This window comes from Loxodonta africana, chromosome 5 (assembly GCF_030014295.1).
Source record: "Loxodonta africana isolate mLoxAfr1 chromosome 5, mLoxAfr1.hap2, whole genome shotgun sequence".
NCBI lineage: Eukaryota > Metazoa > Chordata > Mammalia > Proboscidea > Elephantidae > Loxodonta > Loxodonta africana.
The window spans coordinates 153,965,852-153,984,886 of record NC_087346.1 but is presented as its reverse complement, the minus strand read 5'-3'; the positions used below and the strand labels follow the sequence as shown (position 1 = coordinate 153,984,886).

The window sequence follows — 19,035 nt, the reverse complement described above, 5'->3', positions numbered from 1 at the left end:
GTCAGGAGGGTGGAGGGTGAATGGTCGAATGACCCCGCCTTCGGACATGTTCCTTTCCGGGCCCCAGTGGGACATGCCATGGCAGTGTCCATCCAGTTGGACGTGAAGAGTGGGGCTCTGAGAAGATGGCAAGTTTTTAAATCCTGAAATTCTCAAAAAGCACTTAAGCACCTCCTTCTTATGACTCACTTTGCCACCTTGCCTGACATCTTCCCTCTCCCACCAAGACCCTCAGAGCCTCGACTGGTAGCTCGGTGTTCCCTGGATGAGGACACAGGGACTTGGGAGCAGCAGGGGAGGGGGCGCCCAGCCTAGGATAGCACCAGTCACATCCCCAGCTTGCGGTGCGACCCTGCCCCCCAGGTCCCAGTGCCCCCCAGTGCCGGCTCTCCCCACCCCCCTCTTCCTTGATGTGAAGGCAGATGTGATTCCAGGCTCTACACCTCAGCCTTCCTTGGTCCCACCCCGCAAGCCCTCTGTTCCTCACGCCCCACTGTTTCTCCTCTTCTGCGTCTTGGCACCTGTCTTCTGTTCAAGGTTTTTGTAAATTTTCTCTTTTTTAAATAAACGAATTTGCTTTTTGTTCTAAAACAAACAAACAAAAAAAAAAAACAAGAAGGGAGGCAGGGGCTGGGGTGTACATTTTATGTAGGTGGTGAATAAAACGCCCCCACGTGTCCGTCAGTTTGTCGTACTGTGGGGGCTTGCCTGTTGCTGTGATGCTGGAAGCTATGCCACCAGTATTCAGATAGCAGCAGGGTCACCCATGGGAGATAGGTTTCAGCTGAGCTTGCTGAAAGTGAAGAGGACTTGAAGCCCTTACTAATGAAGATCAAAGACCACAGCCTTCAGTATGGATTGCACCTCAACATAAAGAAAACAAAAATCCTCACAACCGGACCAATGAGCAACATCATGATAAACAGAGAAAAGATTGAAGTTGTCAAGGATTTCATTTTACTTGGATCCACAATCAACAGCCTTGGAAGCAGCAGTCAAGAAATCAAATGACGCATTGCATTGAGTAAATCTGCTGCAAAGGACCTCTTTCTTTAAAGTGTTGAAAAGCAAAGATGTCACCTTGAAGAGTAGGGTGCGCCTGACCCAAGCCATGGTATTTTCAGTCGCATCATATGCATGTGAAAGCTGGACAATGAATAAGGAAGACCAAAGAAGAATTGACACCTTTGAATTGTGGTGTTGACAAAGAATATTGAATATACCATGGACCGCCAAAAGAATGAATAAATCTGTCTTGGAAGAAGTACAACCAGAATGCTCCTTAGAAGCAAGGATGACGAGACTGTGCCTTACATACTTTGGAGATGTTGTCAGGAGGGATCAGCCCCTGGAGAAGGACATCATGCTTGGCAAAGTAGAGGGTCAGTGGAAAAGAGAAAGACCCTCAGCGAGGTGGACTGACACAGTGGCTGCAACAATGAGCTCAAGCATAACAACGATTGTAAGGTTGGCTCAGGACCGGGCAGTGTTTCGTTCTGTTGTTCGTAGGGTCGCTATGAGTCGGAACCGACTCGACGGCACCTAACAACAACAGTGGATAAAACCACAGGTGGAAATGAGTGTGCGAGCAAGCATGTATCAGTGAAATGGCCAAGGGCTGAACTTCAGAGAAGAAAGTTTCAGAGATTAGCAAAGAAGCCAGTGAATGAAGGGGAAGCAAAACTGTCAGAGATTTGAGAAGAGAACCTGGAGAGAGCGTGTCCTGAAATCCAGGGGAGGATGGTGCTTCCAGAACAGGACCAGGAAGGGGCAGAGCATGGAGGACCTGCGTGTGGACCGGAGAAGCTCACGGCCAGTAGCCACATTGTCACTGTCATAGGGAGAAAATTCTTGGCTAGGAGATAGGTCCAGCCCATGAAAAACCCGTTGCCGTCAAGTCCATTCTGACTTGTAGCAACCCTATAGCACAGAATAGGACTGCTCCATAGGGCTTCCAAGGCTGTAATCTTTACGGAAGAAGATTTTCTTCTGAAGAGCAGCTGCTGGATTCAAACCGCTGACCTTTTGGTTAGCAGCTGAGCACTTAAGCACTGTGCTACCAGGGCTCCTTGTCCAGCCCATAAACCAAAACCAAACCTGTTGCCGTCAAGTCGATTCTGACCCATAGCGACCCTAAGGAAAGAGAGAAGACAGTTCATGCATTCAAGCCTTTAGCAGACTTGCTGCCGGGGCTCAGAGCACCACTGGAATGTTTGTGGCCAGGCCAGGCTCCTTTGTGAGCACAAGCTTCCCTGGGTGCGTCTCATCCTCCGGGATGGGACTCAGACAGCCCCCACTGTGACTTGGACAGGGTCGCAGGTCCCGGTGGCGCTTCAGCTCTGGACTTGTAGCTGTAATTGGTACTGATGCATTTTTCAATTAAGACTGAAGGCAGTCGGTTTGGAATTTAGTCAGTGGGCCTCCAAATTAAACTTGGAAACGTGGTCCTCATGAAAAATCATTTCAGCTTATCAGTAGTTGCCAACATTTACACAGCAGTGGTGGTTCTGGCTGTACCCTTGGCTGCATACTGAAGGGAACAGCAAGCTGACTGGAGGAACAAAGTAACGATGTTGTGTTACAGGGAACTTTCTACAATATGCCAGCGCGACCTACTGGGGTCTCTTTCATCTTGAACAATGCTTGTTTCTTGCAGAGGCGAATTATGCAGCTCGGTCCTTAGTGTTTCGCAATCAATCAGGCCTTTGTTGGAAGTGTTGTGAGTGCCAGCAAAACGGAATTCCTATCATCCCGGGGAGGGAGGCCGCCTGCAAGTCAGACCACCCCCCTCCCCCGCCCTGTGACGGGCCAAGGATGCTTGTCATCCTCTTTGAACTCTCCTACAGTTAAAGCACGGCTGTCCTTTGAGAAGAAACCCAGCGTTTTGTACCAGGGTTTTTGTTCTACAGTTTATCTTGCTTTGGGTAATTTACAAAATACCCACGAAGGAGCAGCTTGCAGGGCTGTTGTGTGGGTGACACGCATAACCAAAGCTGGCTGCCGCCTGGGACGGCAGATGGCAGCCACGCTCCGGAGCTGTCTTTGTGTGGGATCTGCCCAGAGTGCCACATTTGAAAACTTGTTGGGCTCCTCGGAAGTAGACATGCATGTTTGAAAACATCATTTCAACTTCAGACTGGTCAGAACAGTTAACCTTTAGTAATCATTTGATTCCAGATTGAAAAGAAAGAGCAAGAGGAATTGTAAAAGCAGCTTGGGAAAAAAAATTGTAGTATTTTTGAGAGTTCTGTTATTACTGCTGGAAACCCTGGTGGCATAGTGGTTAAGCGCTACGGCTGTTAACCGAGAGATCGGCAGTTCGAATCCGCCAGGTGCTCCTCGGAAACTCTATGGGGCAGTTCTACTCTGTCCTATAGGGTCGCTATGAGTCGGAATTGACATGAATGCAATGAGTTTGGTTTTTTGGTTCTGTGATATTTGTGTTGCCATCTAGTGGTTAATGTGAAGTATGTTGCAAACTTACTATTTTTGAGTTTACTTTACCGCACTATATTGAATATGAGGAGGCGTGTGAGGTGCCACAGTGGTTAAGAGCTTGGTTGCTAACCAAAAGGTCGGCAGTTGAAATCCACCAGCTGCTCCTTGGAAACTATGGGGCAGTTCTCCTCTGTCCTGTAGGGTCGCTATGAGTCAGAATCAACTTGACGGCAATCGGTTGTTGTTATATGGAACATGAGAGCCCTGGTGGTACAGTGCTTCATTGCTCGGCCACTAACCAAAGGTCAGCAGTTCGAACCCACCAGCCACTTTGCTGACAGAGAAAAATATGACAGTCTGCTTCTGTAAAGATTACAGCCTTGAAAACCCTATGGGTCAGTTCTACTCTGTCCTGTAGGATCACTATGAGTTGGAATTGACTCAATGGCAATGGACTGATGGGCTATACTCTGGACTGCCAGAAGAACCAACAAACCAGTCTTAGCAGAAATACAACCAGGATGCTCCTTAGAAGCAAGCATGGTGAGACTTCGTCTTGTTTACTTTGAACATGTCATCAGGAAAGACCGATCCTTAGAAAAGGCCTTTATGTTTGGTAAAGTAGAGGGCCAGTGAAAAATGAGGGAAACCCTGAGTGAGATGGATTGACACAGTAGCCAAAACAATAGACTCAAACATACCAACGATGACAAAGATGGTGCAGCATTTCCTTCTTACAGACATAAGGTCACCATCAGTCAGAGACAACTCGACAGCACAACAACAGCAACAGCATTGATTCTCGAAGGAGATGGAGCATGAAATAATTGTTGAGGAACCAGTTTGGGTTCGGCCCTTGCCTGAGGAGCTCATTTCAGATAGACAGGGAAACATTTCCAACCAAAACGTTGAGACCTCTGAGAGAGATCTGCTTGGCAGAAGGGGTCTTAACCCGGCCTGAAATGGCAGAGAAGACTTTTAGGAAGCATAACACCTGAGCGGTCTCCTGAGTCGCAGTAACTCAGATGACCAGGAGACAGGGAGGAGGGACGGGGGGGTGGACCGGGAGCCATCTGCAGGCAGCGGGACACTGGAGGCAGGAAATGGACTTGATCTTGTGGGTAATGAAGAGCCAACACACAGTTTTAGTCAGAGAAGTATGTAGGAAGATTTGCTTTTTTGTTCTTTTTTTAAAAATAACTTTCTTTATCTAATTACAAAAATTATACCTACTTATGGTGGGAATTTTCAAAAGAGCGAAGTGGTATTAAGAAGAAAATAAAGTCTCCGAATGTTAACCGCCCCCCCCCCCCCCGCCGCCCCCGAGCTAGCCGTCAATATTTTGAGGAACAGTCTTCAAGTCCCCTCGTTAACGTACGGACGCAGCTATGGGTGAGTGTTTCACTTGTGGATCACGCGGTGGGTGCTTTGTGCGTCCCCGTTCTTTCCTCGGTTCAACTGTATGCTTGTGGGAACCCACCTGTGTCAGCTGTGCTTGGTGTTGCGTCCAAGTCAACCGTGCAGGTTTGCCCGTAGGGCAGAGCTCACAGGTACCACATTCAGCTCTAGGGATGTTTCTGTTTGGTCTCTCCCCTAGTAAAACCTTTATGTGTGTAAGAACGGTAATGTGAGAGGCTTTTCCTGCCAGATACATCTAATACAGGGACCGTACTGCATATACTGTTTTAGAATCAATTTTGCTTTTATGGTAGATCAGTTGTGTGGAGGATTTCAGTGTCTTGGTGATTTTGGATATTAGCCACCTCAGAGTGACTTAGATTGATCTACAAAGAAAAAAGGGATTAATCAGGTGAATACCTGTGGTTTTAGACATAGTTTAAATCACCTGTTTGGTTAAGTGTAAACCTAATGAAGAGCCAGAACCTGACAGATCCTGGCTGTTAGCTTTATGCTGTCCCACAGCTGGACACAGTGCCTTAGCTAGCTTTGTGTGTCCCATAGCTGGACACAGTGCCTCAGCTAGCTTTGTGTGCCCCATAGCTGGACACAGTGCCTCAGCTAGCTTTGTGTGCCCCATAGCTGGACACGGTGCCTCAGTAGGCTTTCTGCTGTCCCATAGCTGGACACAGTGCCTCAGCTGGTGACAGAACCAGTCTTCTCAGAATCGAGTAGTTTTGATTGCAATATCTCTGTCTACTGATAAAAGCAACCCCCAGACACCTGTGCTGAGGTATGATAGCAGGGTCGTCTTTGTGGGTAGCCTTGCAGAGGCTGAAGATGTGCAGACACTTGGTTTAGGAGTCAGGCAGTCTAGATTTGAGCCATTTATACTAAATGTGTTGTTGTTGTTAGGTGCTGTTGACTGTTCTGACTCATAGTGACCCTATGTAAAACAGCACAAACCACTGCCCAGTTCTGTGCCATCCTCACAATTGTTGCTATGCTTGAGCCCATTGTTGCTTCAGCCACTGTGTCATTCCATCTCGTTGAGGTCATTTTCATTGACCCTCTACTTTACCAAGCGTGATGTCCTTCTCCAGGGACTGGTCCCTCCTGATAACATGTCCAGAGTATGTGAGATGAAGTCTGTCAATCCTTGCTTCCAAGGAGCATTCTGGTTGTACTTCTTCCAGGACAGATTTGTTCATTCTTTTCGCAGTCTGTGGTATATTCAATATTCTTCACCAACACCACAATTCAAATGCGTCAGTTCTTCTTCGGTCTTCCTTATTCATTTTCCAGTTTTCACACGCATATGATGCAATTGAAAATACCATGGGTTGGGTCAGGCGTACCTTAGCCTTCAAGATGACATCTTTGCTCTTCAACACACTAAAGAGGTCTTTTGCAGCAGATTTGCCCAATGCAGTACGTCATTGGGTTTCTTGACTGCTGCTTCCATGGGTGTTCGTTGTGGATCCAAGTAAAACAAAATCCTTGACAACTTCAATATTTTCTCCATTTATAATGATTTTGATTATTGTCTTAGTTACCTAGTGCTGCTGTGACAGAAATACTGCAAGTGAATGGCTTTAATAAACAAATTTATTCTCTCACAGTTTAGGAGACTAGAAGTCCGAATTTAGGGTGCCAGCTACAGGAGAAGGCTTTCTCTCTCTGTTGGCTCTGGGAGAAGGTCCTTGTCATCAATCTTCCCCTGGTCTAGGAGTTTCTCAGCGCCAGGACCCAAGGTCCAAAGGGCATGCTCCACTCCTGGCTCTTCTTGTTTGGAGGTAATGAGGTGCTCTCCTCTCTGCTCAGTTCTCTTATATCTCAAAAGAGACTGAGCACAATTAAGTGTTCTGGAATTTCCGTTCTTTGCAGTGTTATCCGTAATTTGTTATGATCTACACAGTTGAATGCCTTTGCATAGTCAATAAAACGCAGGTAAACATCTTTCTGATATTCTCTGCTTTCAGCAAAGATCTGTCAGACATCAGCAATGATATCCTCCCTTCCTATCCTCTTCTGAATCAGGCTTGCACTTCTGGCAGTTCCCTGTCAGTGTACTGCTGAAACTCTTCCTGAAGTACTTTTAGCAAAATTTTACTTGTGTGTAATATTAATGATATTCAATAATTGCCACATTGTGTTGGATCATCTTTCTTTGGAATGGGCACAGATATGATACAAAAGAGATTGACTATCATGCCTGTTTTACAGGTGAGAAAACTGAGTCAGAGACAGGATAAGTAGTTTGCTTAGAAACACATACGGGATGAAGCCTGGACTGAACCCAGGCGGTCTAAGTGCCAGGCTTGAGTTCATAACCACCAAGTTTCCACAGATCCTTAGCAGGTGACAGCTACAGTTTTCCAGTACTGTATTCCCAAGGGGGATGAGTGGGGCCTGAGAAAAGCGATGCAGCAAGCAACATCGAGCTGCTCTCCTCTCGTATTTGCCTTTGACCGAGCACTACATGCTTGATTTTACTCAACGGTGACCACCATTACTGAGTGCCGGCTGTGTGGGTGCTTGGCATGTGCTTTGCCCTTTCCCCTCAATCTCATGAATTAGACAGCACCCCTCTCCCCCATTTAATAAACATGGAAACTCATAACAATTCTGTGAATTAGATGGCACCCCTCCTCCACACAATAAGCACGCAAATGAGGCCCAAGCAAGGTTGTAAGACTAGTAAGTGGCAGGACTGGGCTTTGATCACAGGCCTGTGATTTATTTTACATATAGAAAGGCCGTGTTATTTATTCTACATTATACCACCAAAAGACTAATAACAAGCTAGTATTATGTAGTTTCATTATTTGTGTGTTGATTTAAAAAGTTTTAACTACACAGGAAACAGAAAGATCTGCAAGAAAGGCACGTGTTCACTGGCTGAGGTTGTCTTTTCCAAGATCAGCAGCTGTTTTTTTGTGTTTTGCAACACACGACAGGCTTGGAATTGGCAAGGCCAGAGGGATGTTGTGAGGAAGACCCACATATATGAGCAAGGAAACAGGATGGTCAGGAAGACTGGCAGTACCCTTTGCTTGGGATAGGGGGTGGGCCAGAGGAGCCCGCTCCAGGTAGAAGACTCTGTATGGGCCTTGGGTGGGCTAGGGCACGTAGGAGACAGGTGGGCAGGAAATTCAAGGAGTTGACCAAGATTCTCACCCTCAAATCTCTGCTCTGCTATTTACCGCTGGAGAAACCCTTATTCCCCACCCCTCTGCTTCCGTTAGAGGGACCTGAGCTGGACTGATATCCCTGACCTATCTCCCAGTCCTTCCTCATCTCCCCAGAGGGAGAAGGAGTGACTTGACTGGGCTAGGATTTGGAGAAGGGACTAAGCGCACTCAGCTCTGCCCTTTCCTCTCCTCTCTTCAGATCAGCCATCCAGCACAGAGGGCACACTTTGGCCCATACTACACCCATGTTTGGCCACGAATCTAAAGCCAGGCTCTCAGTTTGGCTTTTTCTTGTTCTGATTCCTCTATTTTCCTTTCAGGTGGTTCTAAAATTCGGCCAGGAAGTAAGGGGTGTGTTATGTATAAAACCAAACCCATTGCCGTCGAGTCGATTCCGACTCATAGCAACCCTATATAAGGTCCCCTATACTTTTAACCCTTGCCAGCTGAAATGCTGAGCAAGTTGCTTAATCCCCCCCACCCCCCAGCCCCGGGCTTGACTACAAAGGGAGGGGTAAAAACGATTAGAAAAAAAAGTAGGCGGGGTTAACATCCAACTCCTACTGAGTCCTTACGACACGGCAGACATCAGTCTCCATGCTGTGCAGCCGTCATCTTACTTATTCCTCAGAACAACCCCGTGGGGTATTATCCCATTTTACAGATGAGACTGCACTGAGGCTTTAAGAAAGTGCTAGAGGCAACACATTGATAACAACAGGCGATTGGATGTGAAAGTTGGAAACAAAGAAGGATTGGTAGTTGGAAAATACGGCCTTGATGATAAAAACGGTGCCAGAGATCACGTGATAGAGTTTTGCAAGAGCAAAGCACCCACACGGCCGGCACTCAGTAATGGCGGTCACCGTTGAGTAAAACCAAGCATGTTGTGCATGGTCAAAGGCAAATACGAGAAGAGAACAGCTTGATGTTGCTCCCTGGATCGCTTTTCTCAGGCCCCACTCATCCCCCTTGGGAATACAGTACTGGAAAACTGTAGCCGTGACCTGCCAAGAATCTGTGGAAACTTGGTGGTTATGAACTCGAGCCTGGCATTTAGACCGCCTGGGTTCAGTCCAGGCTTTATCCCGTATGTGTCTCTGAGCAAAGTACTTATCCCATCTCTGACTCAGTTTTCTCACCTGTAAAACAGGCATGATAGCATTACCTTTGGGTTGTAGCAATTAGATGAGATAATGCCTGCAGAGCTCTTAAACTACTACCTGGCGCATAGTAAGCTCTCAGTGAAAGTTTATTGTTTTCTTTTAGTGGCATTGAACCTGTTAAGTGGAACTTTGGTCAAAGATTGCAGGTACTTACAAATAGCTAGAGATTGGGCGGGATTTAGTTGTTGGTTCATTTGTGGATTATTACTAGTTTGGTGACAGAAATGTGTACCTCCAAATGACTAAAGATGCTACGGGAAATTGCTAACTGGAAGATTTTAAAAATAACCTTTTATTATAGAAAATTTCAGATGTATACTAAACAGAAGAGTATAAGGAACCCTCAGTACCCACGTATTCGTCTTCAACAGTTATCAGGTCATGACCAGTCCTGTTTCATCTCTTGCCCCCCTCCCTCTGTATCATTTTGGAGCAAACCTCAGACTTTGTATCATTTCATTCGTAAATTGTTCCGGGGACACAATTCAATCCATGACAAACCCCTAATTATGCTGGACTAGCATGGGCTCCCTTAATACTGTTAAATTGAGGAAGTTACTGGTGTTTTCCGGAGCCCTGACAGTGCAGTGGCTAAGAGCTTGGCTGCTAACCAAAAGGTCAGCAGCTGGAATCTACCAGTACTCCTTGGAAACCTACGGGCAGTTCTGCTTTGTCCTCCAGGGTCACTATGAGTCGAAATTGATGACGGCAACAGGTTTGTCTTTAAAAACAAAAAATAAAAGTATAATCATAATACCATTATCACATCTAAATTAAAAAATTATTGTAATTCCTTAACATTGTGAAGTATTGAGTGGGAGATTTTTACCCAGTGAAGTAATAACACAACCAGCTACCACCACCAACTGCAGCTGAGTAGATTGTCTAACGGAAACCCTGGTGGTGTAGAGGTTAAGTGCTACAGCTGCTAACCAAAGGGTCAGCAGTTCGAATCCACCAGGCGCTCTTTGGAAACTCTGTGGGGCAGTTCTTTGGTTTTTTGGTTCGATTGTCTAACCCATGGCAACCCCACGTGTGTCAGGTAGAACTGTGCTTCGCAGGATCTTCAGTGACTGATTTTTCAGAAGTAAGTCACCGGGGCTTTCTCCTGAGGTACTCTGGGTGGACTGAAACCTCCAGCCTTTTGGTTAGCAGACAAACAGGTTAACCATTTATACCACCTAGGGGCTAACTTTACAATGCAGACTTCAAAATCGCATGAAACTAGAAAACACCAACACCAAAAAGGCAAACCTGTTGCTGTCATCAGTTTCGATTCATAGTGACCCTAGAGGACAAAGTAGAACTTCCCGTAGGGTTTCCAAGGAGTGCTGGTGGATTCCAACTGCTGACCTTTTGGTTAGCAGCCAAGCTCTTAGCCACTGTACTGTCAGGGCTCCAGAAAACACCAGTAACTTTCTCAATTTAACAGTATTTAAGGGAGCCCATGCTAGTCCAGCATAATTAGGGGTTTGTCATGGATTGAATTGTGTCCCCCAAAAATGTGTATCAGTTTGACTGGGCCAGGATTCCAGGTATTGTGTGATTTTCCTGTATGTTGTAAATCCTGCCTCTATGATGTTAACGAGGGAGGCTGGGCGGCAGGTGTGTTAGTGAGGCAGGACTCAATCTACAAGATTGGATTGTGTTTTGAGCCAATCTCTTGAGATATAGAAGAGAGAAGTGAACAGAGAGAGTGTGTCCTTTGGACCCTGGGGTTCCTGTGCAGAGAAGCTTCTAGTCTGGGGGAAGATTGATAAGAAGGCTGACAGAGAGGCTTCCCCTGGAGCTGACGCCCTGAATTTGGACTTTTAGCCTGCTTTACTCTTTGTTGAATCTATCCACTTGTAGTATTTCTGTGACAGCAGCACTAGATGACTAAGACCAGGTTCTAGTCCCCGCTCTTCAGTAATGTCACCCCCTCAGAGCTTTGGTTTCCTTCCTTATCCCCCAAAGCACACCATTTTTAGCCTTTGCTTCTTGTCACTCACCTGGCCCCAGAAAGACTTTATCAGTGACACCCTATCTTCCTCCCAGCACCCTCTTTCCTACCCCCAGTCCCCTGTTTAGTGTTATCAAGGCTGTGAGAAATTCACATTAGTTTTAGATCCTTATAGGACACAGAAGCTGCCATTTTCCTCTGACTTGTCATCAAACTTGGCCTTTTAGAAGCTAGAGGCAGTTTTCTTAGGTATCTACATATTCCTGCTTTATCAAATAAGTGACTTAAAATTAGCACTGCAGAAAACATTAAAAATCCCAAGCATACAACTGCCCAGCTTCTCTAAAAATGCGAGAAGCGTCTCAGAATTGGATGAAATATAATATGCTCCTGTGGCATACCCAGACCCATTGCTGTCAAGTCAGTTCTGACTCATAGCCATCTTTAGGGCAGAGTAGAACTGCTGCCCCATAGGGCTTCTAAAGTTATAATCTGTATGGAAGCCACATCCTTCTTCTGCAGAGTGGCTGGTGGGTTCAAACTGCGAACCTTTCAGTTAGCATCCCAGCACTTAACCACTGTGCCACCAAGGCTTCTTGCTGCTTTAGCAGTAATCTCAAAAATAGGATGAAGCCCAACACAGTAAACAGGTCAGAGTTTGGCGAAGAATCGTTATAAAGACGGTGGTGGTCCCGTGACCAAACTGTCAAAACATTCTTTAAAAAGATAACCTGAGTTGCTCTCCAAAGCTTGAATTGAAACTAAACCCTGAAGTCACCTTTAACCTAAGTAACAGTTTCGCCAAAAGAGTAAAGATTGTCACCCTTGAGTATTGCATTACTTCAAAAAAAAAAAAATTGTCTAAGACCAAAGGGTCAACAGGTATGTAAAGCATAGATGGGAAGGGGAGGGGACAGAGAGATTAAGTCAGTGGAGGTAAAAGAACAAGGACAAAAACAGCGAGAACGTTGACACCATGGAAGGAATGTAACCAGTGTCACCGATCACTATGCTTAGAAACTGAAATGGGAGTGGGTTTTGCTTTTCACCAAAAATATAATTTGGGGGAGAAAAAAAAAAGAAGAGAACCCTATTGTGTAATGCTGTTTGGGGACTTAAGTGTGCCTATTAAATAACTCTAAGATCTGTTGACTTTTTCCTTTGCTGTCAGTTTAGGATTTTTTTCGTGTGCGCGTAACTTTAGGATTCTAATAGAAATTCCAGGATTGTCAAATGCCTAAGAGAAGCCCTAATGCTCCTTCACTTCTTTTCGTTCTTGTTTCCTGCATTGTGCTCGCGTTAAGTCGTAAGTTGTACTGACGTTATTATTGAGTCAGTAATTACTTAACACCTCTTATCAAGAATTTCATTTAATCCTGAACAAGCCACACTCCGTTTTAATAAAGTTCGTTCTATAGAAATTGGCCATTACAGAGCATATGAAATTGGAGTCGCATTTGTTATCTTTTAACTGAAACCTCTTTTAGCTATTTTGTATTTTTAGAGACCTGTGAGACCTCTTTCCCCAGGCACTTACCCCCATAGCCTATGCCACCTGGTGGAGTAGAACAAGCTAGAGAAAACCAGGCAAGGGGAGGTGGGCAGCGGAATCTAGATTCCTTTGGACCTTCTTTAACTTCTTACGGAAAATGGAAGATTTTATGACTCCTAAAAAAAAGAAAAAGCTGTTATGGATATTAAGGCTCTAAATTAGGTATATTAGTTTCCTGTTGCTGTTGTAATAAATTATCCCAAATTTAGTGGCTTAAAAACAACACAAATTTACTACCTTCTGATTCTGTAAGTCAGAAATCTGAAATGGGTGTCCCTGAGCTAAAACCAAGGCGTCGGCAGGGCTGTGTTCTAGAGGCTCTCGGGGAGAATCCGTTTCCTTGGAGAAGGAGGGTCAGCGAAAAAGAGGAAGACCCTCAGTGGGATGGATTGCCACAGTCACTGCAACAGTGGGCTTAAGCATAGCAATGACCATGGGGTGGCGCAGGATGGGGCGCTGTTTCCTTCTGCTGTACGTAGGGTCAGTATGAGTCAGAACCAACTTGATGGCCCCCGACGACAGCAACAGAGTTGCTTGCATTCCTTAGCTTCTTTCCTCCATCTTCAAAGCCAGCAACTCTGGATTGCATCTTTTTCGTGCCACATCACTCTGGCTCTCTCTTCTGCCTTCCTCTTCCACATTTAAGGAGCCCTGTCACAAAAAAAAAAAATTTTTTTTTGATGGCGTAGTAGTTAAGTACTACGGCTGCTAACCAAGAGGTTGGGAGTTGAAATCCACCAGGCGCTCCTTGGAAACTCTATGGGGCAGTTCTACTCTGTCGTATAGGGTCGCTCTGAGTCAGCATCGACTCGACGGCAGTGGGTTTGGTTTGGTTTATGATTACATTAGAAGCCCTTGTGCAGTGGTTAAGCGCTTGGCTGCTAACCTAAAGGTCGGCAGTTCGAACCCACCAGCCACTCTGCAGGAGAAAGATGCAGCAGTCTGCTTCCATAAAGATTACAGCCTTGAAAACCTTATGGGACAGTTCTAGCCTGCCCTATAGGGCCTCTGTGAGTCAGATTTGACAGCAACAGGTTATGATTGCGTTGGGCCTACCTGGGTACTCCGGGATACTTTTCCTGTTCTAAGGTCAGCTGGTGAGCAACCTCCATTCCATCCGCTACCTTTGCCACGCCACATAACATATTCACAGGCTGCGGGGATTAGGACTTGGACTCTTTTCACACAGGGTGGGCGGGGTGATCGTTAGTCTGCCTACCATAGTGTAGGTATTGACTTTTCGGGGATTATCCAGTACCTGTTGTGTTTGTTCAACATTTAGCAAGTTTTGGGGGTACCAGGAACTGTGCCTGACAAGACAAAGTGAGTACTGTCTGTTCTCTAGAAGCTCATGGTCCAGGGAGGGGAAAGCCATCCATGAACTTGTCGTGTCGCCGTCACAGAGGAACAGATGCTGAAAGAGAGGAAGAGTTTATGAGGGACAGGCACTGGGTAGGCTTAGGAGTACGGGGTGGGCATGGGGAGGAAAAGGGGATGAGTGACCTGGCTCTTGAGAGAAGAGGTATTTGTCACAGAGAGAATGGTGGGAGGGGGAGAACCACGTGGGTGTGCAAGGGATGGGCAGCCCTGTGACACAGAACCTGGAGTCTGGGGGGGAACGTGGTAGGGGCTGAGCCCAGAGGCGACTTTCAGGGCTGAATTGTGAAGGGCTTTGGGTGCTCTTTTGTGGAATTTGGACTTAAGCCTGTTGGCTGGGCCCTGAGGCACCACGTCAGCCACCCATCGGCAAATCCAGCCCACAGGAGCTCTTCTTTGGCCTGCATCGTATTTTGAAAGCAGAAGTTACCACCGCCAAGTAAACTCTGCCACTCCCACCGGCCCCCTCGTTTGTACTGTTTGGCCCCTACAGGCAGTTGAGTTTTTACCCTTGGTAGGCAGAGGTTTGGAAACCCTGGTGGCGCAGTGGTTATGTGCTACGGCTGCTAACCAAGGGTCGGCAGTTCGAATCCACCAGGCGCTCCTTGGAAACTCCATGGGGCAGTTCTACTCTGTCCTATAGGGTCGCTATGAGTTGGAATCGACTCGACGGCACTGTGTTTGGTTTTCGGTTTTTAGGCAGAGGTTGGGATGAGGGGATGGAAACCATTGAACGTTTGAACACAGCAGAGTGACATGATGAAATCTTGTACATAATACATTGAACACTTCGCTTATACATCTCTTAAATGTTTTTTCTGCAACAGACTTAAAAGTCAGATATCATAATGTGCCTTTAAATAGAAAACAGGACTAGAACTGTGAGAAGACAGTTGTGGTGTCCTAGAAAACATGCTGAATTTGAACTCAGTCCAGGGTTTGGATGTGAGCTCTGCCGTGTACTAAATGTGTAACTTGGGACAAGTCTTGTAGCTTCTGTGAGGTTCCCATTCCTAGCTGGTTCATGAGAATAGCGACATCAGTGCCCACACAGGACTGTTGGGAAGGTAAAGACGTGTTGTAAGTGAAAGTACCAAACTGTGGCAGGATAGAACGGATGCTCAGTAAATGCTTGTTATTTGTTAAAGAAATAAATGTCATGGTCATACTTAATTTTTTCTGTGAGTCATGCTCTTAATATACAGTATTTCTTTGAACCTTATTTATTATTAGTCTAGACTATGTGAGAAGTATAACTGAACTCCTACTGACCTATCTGCAGACACTGAATGTGTCTTTTGTGATAAATACTGTTTTGTATTTATACATATGCTCATTCTACAGTATTTATTGGTCACTTGCTTCATGCTGTGCTTGGAGCTCCGAGGAAAGCAGCACAGCCCCTCCTTGCATATAGTTCAGACCTCACTGACGAAGAAGCGTGGATCTAAAGAGTTAGGCCACACTACGTGGCACTATGTAATTGAGTGCCAGGTGGGTGGTATAGAGCTGTTCTTTTAAGTTCAGAGTAAAGTGAAAATTAGCTGGCGTTGGCCTTGGGAGAAAAACCTTCATGACAAAGATGAAAGTTCCCCAGGCCTTTCAAAGCTGGGGCTGCACACGTTCAGAGGAAGTACAGAGAGCGTCGCAGGAAACCAGCATGAGCAGTGGTGGAGGACGGAGCGGGCCACTTGGCACGTCACTCATTCTCTCCTTCTGGAAACACTTTTGCCCCTGTTGACGATGATCCTGCGTTTTTTTCTACCTCTCATTTTCCTTCAAGCTCTTCTCTGGCCTACTTTTTACTAATTTTGAACCCCTAGCTCCACGTACACAGGTAGAGTAGGTTATTATTGTACTAGAAATCAGCCATTACAAATATAATCCTTTGTGCACTTTTTGTTCAGCTATGGAAATAGGCCACAGGGAAGATGGCGATGTGTGTATAGGGATACATTATTACCCTCCACCTTTTCTTTAACTCTGCTGCTCTGTGGGGTCCTATTTATAAACCTGATAGCTCCAGCTTTAGAATTTACCCCTTTAACACGCTTGGAAGAAGGACTGTGTTTGTTTGGACATAATTGTTACATAGTAACTGTGACATTTTAGATACAAGAGACATGTTGTTATTGCTGTTAGATGCCCTGGAGTTGGTTCCAACTCATAGCCACCTTGTGTACAGCAGAACGAAATACTGCCTGGTCCTTCACCATCCTTACAGTTGTTGTTATGCTTGAGCCCATTGTTGCAGCCTCTGTGTCAATCCGTCTTGTTGAGCATCTCCCTCTTTTTTGGTGACCCTGTACTTTACAAGCATGATGTCCTTCTCCAGGAACTGGTCCAAAGTATGTGAGATGAAGTCTTACTATCCTTGCTTCCAAGAAGCACTCTGGCTTTATTTCTTCCAAGACAGACTTGTTCATTCTTCTGGCAGTCCATGGTATAGTCAGGATTCTTCGCAAATGCCAAAATTCAAAAGCATCAATTCTTCTTCAGTCTTCCTTATTCAATGTCCAGCTTTCTCACGCCTATGAGGTGACTGAAAATATCATGGCTTGGATTGGGTGCACCTTGTCCTCAAAGTGACATCTTTGCTTTTCAACACTTGAAAGAGGTCTTTTGTGGCAGATTTGTCTAGTGCAATACATCATTTCATTTCTTGACTGCTGCTTCCATGGGTGTTGATTGTGGATCCAAGTAAAATGAAATCCTTGACAACTTCAGTATTATCTCTGTTTATCATGGTGTTGCTTATCGGTCCAGTTGTGAGGATTTTTCTTTTCTTTGTTCTTATGTATTGAATTGTGTCCTGCCAAAATCTGTTATCAACTTGGCTAGGCCATGATTCCCAGTATTGTGTGGTTGTCTGCCATTTTGTGATCTGATATGATTATCCTCTGTGTTGTAAATCCTAACCTCTATGGTGTTAATGAGGCAGGATTAGAGGCAGTGGTGTTAATGAGGCAGACCTCGATCTACAGGATTAGGTCGTATCTTGAGTCGGTCTCTTTTGAGATATAAAGGAGAGAAGCAAACACAGAGGAGAGGAACCTCACACCACCAAGAAAGAAGCGCTAGGAGTGGGGCATGTCCTTTGAACCCAGTGTCCCTACACTGAGAAGGTCCTAGACCAGGGGAAGATTGATGACAAGAACCTTCCCCAAGAACCTACAGAGAGAGAAAGCATTCTCCAGCAGCTGGCACCCTGAATTCGGATGCTAGCCTCCCTAGACTATGAGAGAAATAAATTTTTGTTTGTTAAAGCCACCCACTTATGGTATTTCTGTTATAGCAGCACGAGATAACTAAGACATTTTTGTTGAGGTGTAATCTATACTGAAGGCTGTATAGTCTTTGATCTTCAGAAGTGCTTCAAGTCCTCTTTGCTTTCAGCAAGCAAGCTTGTGTCATCTACATATTGCAGATTGTTGATGAGTCTTCCTCCAATCCTTCATGTAGCCCAGCTTCTCAGATTGTTTGCTCAGCACAGAAATTGAATAAGTGTGATGAAAGGACACAACCCTGATGCATACCTTTCCTGACTTTAAACCATGCAATATCCTCATGTTCTGCCTCTTGGTCTATGTATAGTTTCCTCATGAACATAATGAGTGTTCCGGAATTCCCATTCTTCATGATGTTATCCATAATTTGTTGCGATCCACACATTCAGATACCTCTGTACAGTCAGTAAAACACAGGTAAATATTCTTCTGTGTTCTCTGCTTTACGCTAAGAACCATCTGACATCAGCAAGGATATCCCTCATTCCACATCCTCTTCTGAATCTGACTTGAATTTCTGGCAGTTGCCTGTCCATGCATTTATAAGAGACATAAGAAGGGGAATTAGCTTTTATTGAGCACTGGTGTGTCGTTCCTACTACTACTACTACTACTGCTACTGCTACTACTACTACTACTACCCACTGCCATCAAGTCAATTCCGACTCACAGCGACCCTATAGAACAGAGCAGAACTGCCCCATGGGGTTTCCAAGGATCACCTAGGGGATTCGAACTTCTGACTTTTTGGTTAGCAGCCATAGCTCTTAACCACTATGGCACCAGGGTTTCCATGTTGTTCCTAGATGTGCATTTTTTTCATTTAATCTCTAAGTTCCTTGGAGATCATCTCTCCATGACATCATACGCAAAAGCCCATTGCCATTGAGTAGATTCTGACGTACAATGGCCCTATAGGGCAGAGTCAAACTGCCTGATGGGGTTTCCAAGGCTGAAATCTTAGGAGCAGCCTGCCACACCTTTCTCCTCCCAAGCAGCTAGTGGATTTGAACCACCAGCTTTTTGGTTAGTAGCCAAGCCCTTAACCCCTGCGCCACCATGGCTCATTTTCTTAAAATCATCCTAGACCAAAAACCCAGTGCCGTCAAGTCGATTCTGACTCATAGCAACCCTATGGGACAGAGTAGAACTGCCCCATAGAGTTTCCAAGGAGCGCGTGGCGGATTCGAACTGCCTACCCTTTGGTTAGCAGCCGTAGCACTTAACCACTATGCCACCAGGGTTTCCTTTAAAATCATAGATCACAGCAATTAGTGGTAGAAAGAACTCTCCTTAAGAAATAAGACCCAGGAATGTGGAATGAATTTCCCAAAATCACCCAAGAAATTAGTGACTTTCGGAGGATCTGAAAACTGGGTTGCCCAGTTTGAACCTTTAAAATCTTTCTGCAGCCCACATTTCATTCTCTATTAATTTAAAATTTATTGTGAGTGTAAAATATCTGTCTATCTATATGTCTTTGTAAACTGTTTGCTTTCTCTTAATTTTAGATCTCACACATTGGCAAACTGAGAGATTTTCTTCTGGAACACAGGAAAGATTACATTAATGCTTATAGGTAAGTGCTTTTTTTTTTAAACCACTTGTGTGTTCTGTTCCATCCCTGTATTCCTTTGGAGCTTTTTGTTGTCCCCACTTTCTGCTTACCGACAGAATTGTG

At 45.3% G+C, this 19,035-nt stretch overlaps 1 protein-coding gene across 2 annotated transcripts in view; it reads left to right on the top strand.

Moving 5' to 3' along the window:
- The window catches only part of STX18 (syntaxin 18), a 140,775-nt gene that overhangs the window by 65,848 nt on the left and 55,892 nt on the right, over window positions 1–19,035 (top strand). For both annotated transcript variants that reach the window (XR_010322168.1, XM_064286085.1), the window contains exon 2: window positions 18,866–18,933. Coding sequence is in view for 1 of the 2 variants with exons in the window: in XM_064286085.1 (XP_064142155.1) it covers window positions 18,866–18,933 (68 nt within the window). In the remaining variant the exon portion in view is untranslated. The remainder of the gene's footprint in view (window positions 1–18,865; window positions 18,934–19,035) is intronic.